This window comes from Pholis gunnellus, assembly GCF_910591455.1.
Source record: "Pholis gunnellus genome assembly, chromosome: 20".
NCBI lineage: Eukaryota > Metazoa > Chordata > Actinopteri > Perciformes > Pholidae > Pholis > Pholis gunnellus.
In genome coordinates, this window is record NC_136547.1 from 20,878,172 (window position 1) to 20,884,034 (window position 5,863).

The following is a 5,863-nucleotide window of genomic DNA, read 5'->3' on the forward strand; positions in this document are numbered from 1 at the left end:
CAGCTGTTAAACGTCATCATCTGATTGGACGTTGAAGTTTTCAGTGGAAGATTTTAAGTGTCAAACCTCAGACTATATTCGTTTCAGCGAATATGTATTATATATCGTATTCAGCGTCATGCTGATGGAGAGGTTTGGTTCATCATTTATATTGAAGTGATTAACGATGTCAAAACATGTCAGGGACATTTAACCCTTTAAAACCCACTCAAACACATCATGTGAATTACATTCTATGCAGATGATGCTCTTCTCTTAATTTGGTCATTCCAAATATGTAGATTTCCAAAAACATTTCACTTTTTTCTTAATGTGAAACTAATATCTGACTTGTAAGTTTTCTGTCATGAGACTTCCTGTTTGAATAAAGAGTTAAATAAATACTGTGGGCGTTAAAGGGTTAAAGGTACAGAGGAATAAATATGTTAAAACTCTTCCAGCAGCTCTTCGCCTCCTTTAAAAACAGTCTTGTCTCTTCAGTGGCTTCATTCCTCCTCCAGGTGTCCACATGAACACACAGAATGTGACGAATGTATCTATGATGAGTATAAAAACATTCTCTGGTGTCTGATAAGAAGAAGCAGGCAGTAAATAAATGTGCTTCATTCATCCATCTGGAAGACTTCCTTATTGCTACAACATGTGTCCCTCCACATCCAGAACCAACACTTCCTGATGTGATGCTGATCGATGATGTCATGCTGATGTCATTGATGACTCGTGCTGTCAATCACAGAGTCGGGCTCCCGATTGGTCGGCCCTCCCTTCGTTCCTCCTCCTCCGTCTGCATCGAACCAGAATCCGCCTGTGAGATCATCCTCAGCTTCTCCCTGTTGGAGTACTTCCTGTGTGACATCACATGGTGCGATGATGTCATCTCGGTGGACTCAAACGATTCGTCCTCCCCGTGTGTCAGTTTGCTGTAACCTGATGCCGCCGCGCCGCCACCACCGCCGGTCGGCAGGCTCCGCCTCCTCCAAGGGGGGGCCGGAATGGACGAGGAGGAGGAGAGGAGGTGAGACAGGGAGGACAGCGACAGGTAGGAGGGGGTGAGGGAGGAGGAGGAGAGGAGGAGCATCGCCTCCTTCTGGAGGCTGGAGGAGCTGCAGGACGCTGCTGGAGTGGAGGAGCACAGAGGAGGAGGAAGAGAAGGACATGCAAGCTCCTCCTCCTCCTCCTCCTCCTCCTCCTCCTCCTCCCCCTTGTGGCCCACCCCCGCCCGGGCTGAGTGCCTCCTGAGGGGGGCGGAGGACCGCGGGCGGCGCAGTGGTAAGGTGAAGGAGCTGAGCGCCTCCTTCTGCAGGGAGGTCCAGCAGGTGGAGAGGTGGGGGGGGCTGAAGCTGGGGGGGAGGGAGAGTCTGTGGGAGGAGGAGGAGGTGGAGGGAGGAAGAGTGTCCGGCTGCTCCTGGTAGATACTGAACACTGTGTCTCCTCCTCCTCCTCCTCCTCCTCCTCCTCCTCCTCCTCCTCCTCCTCCTCCTCCTCCTCCTCCTCCTCCTCTCTCTCCTCTCTCTCCTCTCTCTCCTCTCTCTCCTCCCTCTCCTCCTCCTCCTCCTCCTCCTCCTCCTCCTCCTCCCTCCTTCCTGTTCAGCAGTGAGGCGGGGTACGCCCTGGGTTTGGCCTCCAGGCTCTTGGATTGGACGTAGTTAACGAGGCCGTTGAGGGGATTGGCCGAGGAGCGGCGGGCGGAGGCGGAGGAGGCGGGGTTTGGTTTTCGGAGGCCGTGGAGGTCGATGACGGTCGAGTAAATGTCCCGCAGGTTGATCACTTTGGTCTTTTTGTCACGGTTCTCGTGCAGGACGGCGTTCGCACAGATGAAGAGGAAGATCCCGATGCCCATGATGAGAGGACCCAAGACCTTCAGCCTATCAGAGTACAGATACCTGTGGAGACATTTAATACAGCCAATCAGAGCACAGATACCTGTGGAGACATTTAATACAGCCAATCAGAGCACAGTTTTGGGGCTCGGGCCTACTTGTTCTGCAGAGTTTTAAGATAACACTAAAGCTCCAGGAGACGCTGAGTCGCAGCTAAGTGTGACTTTTCTTTTTTATCCTGAAGAAGAGAACGGATAATTCCCGTTAACGTCACATTTTGCCGGTCGTGAGGACGAGAATTCCCTTAATTTAGAGGAAACGTTCTGCCACACAGAGGGAGCCCAGTTTTAACCAAGAAATTGGAAAAACCACTTCGACCACGACGAAGTCATCTCACAGTAAGAGGCTCAGTGTCTGAGCAGAGTGAGGTCACAGTGTGTTATTACCTTGTTACAGTGTGTTATTACCTTGCTACAGTGTGTTATTACCTTGTTACAGTGTGTTATTACCTTGTTGTGTTCTAAGTTTACTGTGTTGTTATAACATGTTGTTGTTTACAGACCGCTGAGTCCCGTTAGTGCTGTTTAGAAACTGCTGCTGTGTTCCACACACACACACACACACACACACACACACACACACACACACACACACACTATCAGAATGTAATAAACTGTTCTACTTTAAAGAGCAGCTGTCTGTGGTTACTGTGTGTGTGTGTATTGTGATAACAGCTGAATGTGTAGCAGACTGATGACATCGTGAGTGAACTCTAGTGATGAGTTCATAGTTGATAGTTTGTTGTTGGTTCTCGTTATTATTGATCATTCTACTGATAGAGCCCAACAACAGACACATTTAAGACTGTTTACTTGTCCAGAAAGTCCTCCAGAAAGCCTCGTGGAAGCCGTCTGGTCGTCCCGTTTATGGTTTCTGTCTGGTTGAAACCTCCTCCTCCTCCTCCTCCTCCTCCTCCTCCTCCTCCTCCTCCTCCTCCTCCTCCTCCTCCTCCTCCTCCTCGGTGTCCCCTCGCCTCCTCTCCTTCCTGGAAACAGAGAAACTGGTTGGACTTCTGTGTAGTTGTTTCCTGTTTCTGTGTCAACACGTCTGAATGAAGATCCTGATCTTGTGATTCTGGATCTCACCTGAGCCTCTGCAGGTGAGGGTCTGCTGGAGGACACCGAGGCCATGGCGGTGGCCTCCTGAGGCCGAGCGCCGAAGAACAGACCGTCTCGAGGCCAGTAGCCCAGAGCCGCCATGACCACGCCCACCAGCAGGACCAGGAGGCCCAGCGCCGCCACCAGACCAGAGACCGAAAACAGCTTGAGCTTCCCCTTCACCACCACCACCTCGTTCCTCCTGAGGGGCAGGAAGTGACATCATTGTGTACAGGCCGGTGACATCACAGCTGAGGTTCTGTGTGTGTGTGTGTGTGTGTGTGTGTGTGTGTGTGTGTGTGTGTGTGTGTGTGTGTGTTACCTCTTATTCTTGTTCTTCCTCTTGTGTGTGTGTGCTTTGTGTGGTTTGGACCTCAGTGAGTCTTGTCGCCGTGCGTTGATCCGCAGGAGGCCGCCGGTCGCGATCATCACAACCCACCAGACGGTGGCTAAGCAGGCTAAGCCCCGCCCACTGCCACCTCACCTGGACTCAGTCACCGACTTCCTGTAAGAGAGACAGGTAGAGACAGAGAGACAGGTAGAGACAGGTAGAGACAGAGAGACAGAGAGACAGGTAGAGGCAGAGAGACAGGTAGAGACAGAGAGACAGGTAGAGACAGGTAGAGACAGAGAGACAGGTAGAGGCAGAGAGACAGGTAGAGGCAGAGAGACAGGTAGAGACAGAGAGACAGGTAGAGACAGGTAGAGGCAGAGAGACAGGTAGAGACAGAGAGACAGGTAGAGACAGAGAGACAGGTTATCTTGTGAGAATCATGACCTCATTAATATTACCTCAAGCATCTCTATGACACAAACGACCACAGAGACACAAAACAAGTGCCTACATCTCCCAACATGCATTGCAGCTCCTCCACAGGAGAGTCTGACTCCAACTACTGATATACTGATCAATACATCATTCAACCGATCACACACACACACACACACACACACACACACACACACACACACACACACACACACACACACACACACACACACACACACACACACACACACACACACACACACACACACACACACACACACACACACACACACAGCAGCATGTTGATCGATAGAACAGAATCAGAATGAGATCTCACCGTTGGAGCTCCAGTCGCTTCATGTTTCTCCTCTTTTCTCTTCATCTTCATCTTCATCCTCCTGCTGCTGCTGCTCGTCTTTAAATGTGTCCTCTCATCGTCTCCCTGTGTCTCCCTCTCTCCTCGTGTCCCTCCTCCCTCCTCCCTCCCTCCTCCCTCCTCTGGTAGTTCTGCAGTGATGTTGAGTGTAAATGAATTTCCTCCTCCAGAGAGAGAGAGAGAGAGAGAGAGAGACAGGTTCTTCCCACTAACACCCCACAACCTGTCTGCCTGTCTCTGTAAACCTGTCTGTCTCTGTAAACCTGTCCCTGTAAACCTGTCTGTCTCTGTAAACCTGCCTGTCCCTGTAAACCTGTCTCTGTAAACCTGTCTGTCTCTGTAAACCTGTCCCTGTAAACCTGCCTGTCCCTGTAAACCTGCCTGTCCCTATAAACCTGTCTCTGTAAACCTGTCTGTCTCTGTAAACCTGTCCCTGTAAACCTGTCTGTCTCTGTAAACCTGCCTGTCCCTGTAAACCTGTCCCTGTAAACCTGTCTGTCTCTGTAAACCTGCCTGTCTGTCCCTGTAAACCTGTCTCTGTAAACCTGTCTGTCCCTGTAAACCTGTCTGTCTCTGTAAACCTGTCTGTCCCTGTAAACCTGTCTGTCTCTGTAAACCTGTCTGTCCCTGTAAACCTGTCTGTCCCTGTAAACCTGTCTGTCCCTGTAAACCTGCCTGTCTCTGTAAACCTGTCTGTCTCTAGAGTTTCTTTCTGTCTTTGAGGACGTTTGTCAACATGTGATGAACTGAAGGACGAATTCAGAGAACGGGATGAACAGATTATGAATGAAGGTCTCCTCAGACAGGAACCAGTCTCACACTAACCCGTCTGTCTCTCCATCTGTCTCACTGCCCTCTGGTCTGCTGTGGATTCTCCGTCTCTGATGCTGGGATGCTGCTGTTGCTAGGAGACAGAGGCAGAGCAGCTCTGCAGCATCTGAATAAGTCAGTGAGGAAGTTTGTCCCTCGAGAGCCTCCGTAGATCTCATCCAGAGACCCAGTACAGGACCCGATCAGGGTCTCTACGGACCAGGTTCTCTACGGCTAAGGGTCTCTACGGATCAGGGTCTGTAGGGATCAGGTTCTCTACGGATCAGGGTCTGTAGGGATCAGGTTCTCTACGGATCAGGTTCTGTAGGGATCAGGGTCTCTACGGATCAGGTTCTGTAGGGATCAGGGTCTCTACGGATCAGGGTCTCTACGGATCAGGGTCTCTACGGATCAGGGTCTCTACGGATTAGGTTCTCTACGGATCAGGGTCTCTACGGATCAGGGTCTCTACGGATCAGGTTCTGTAGGGATCAGGGTCTCTACGGATTAGGTTCTCTACGGATCAGGGTCTCTACGGATCAGGTTCTCTACGGATCAGGGTCTCTACGGATCAGGTTCTCTACGGATCAGGTTCTCTACGGCTAAGGGTCTCTACGGATCAGGGTCTCTACGGATCAGGTTCTCTACGGATCAGGGTCTCTACGGATCAGGGTCTCTACGGATCAGGTTCTCTACAGATCAGGGTCTCTACGGATCAGGGTCTCTACGGATCAGGTTCTCTACAGATCAGGTTCTCTAGGGATCAGGTTCTCTACGGATCAGGGTCTCTACGGATCAGGGTCTCTACGGCTAAGGGTCTGTACTGGGAGTCCTGTGGTCCCCCCAGGACAGAGACCAGGACACAGAGTGGTGGACCGGCCGCCTCCTGAACGAGCTGAAAAGAAACGGTGGAATCAAAGTGCTCAACATC

At 51.1% G+C, this 5,863-nt stretch overlaps 1 protein-coding gene across 1 annotated transcript; it reads right to left on the minus strand.

Moving 5' to 3' along the window:
- Positions 1 to 730: 730 nt before the first annotated feature.
- Positions 731 to 3,406, minus strand: tmem200ca (transmembrane protein 200C-a; the record flags this gene model as incomplete). The annotated part of the gene is made up of 6 exons (XM_079181186.1): positions 731 to 1,116; positions 1,210 to 1,450; positions 1,514 to 1,883; positions 2,693 to 2,865; positions 2,966 to 3,179; positions 3,300 to 3,406. 6 exons carry the CDS (start codon positions 3,404 to 3,406, stop codon positions 731 to 733), a joined length of 1,491 nt encoding a protein of 496 aa, XP_079037312.1.
- Between the last annotated feature and the right edge of the window lie 2,457 nt (positions 3,407 to 5,863).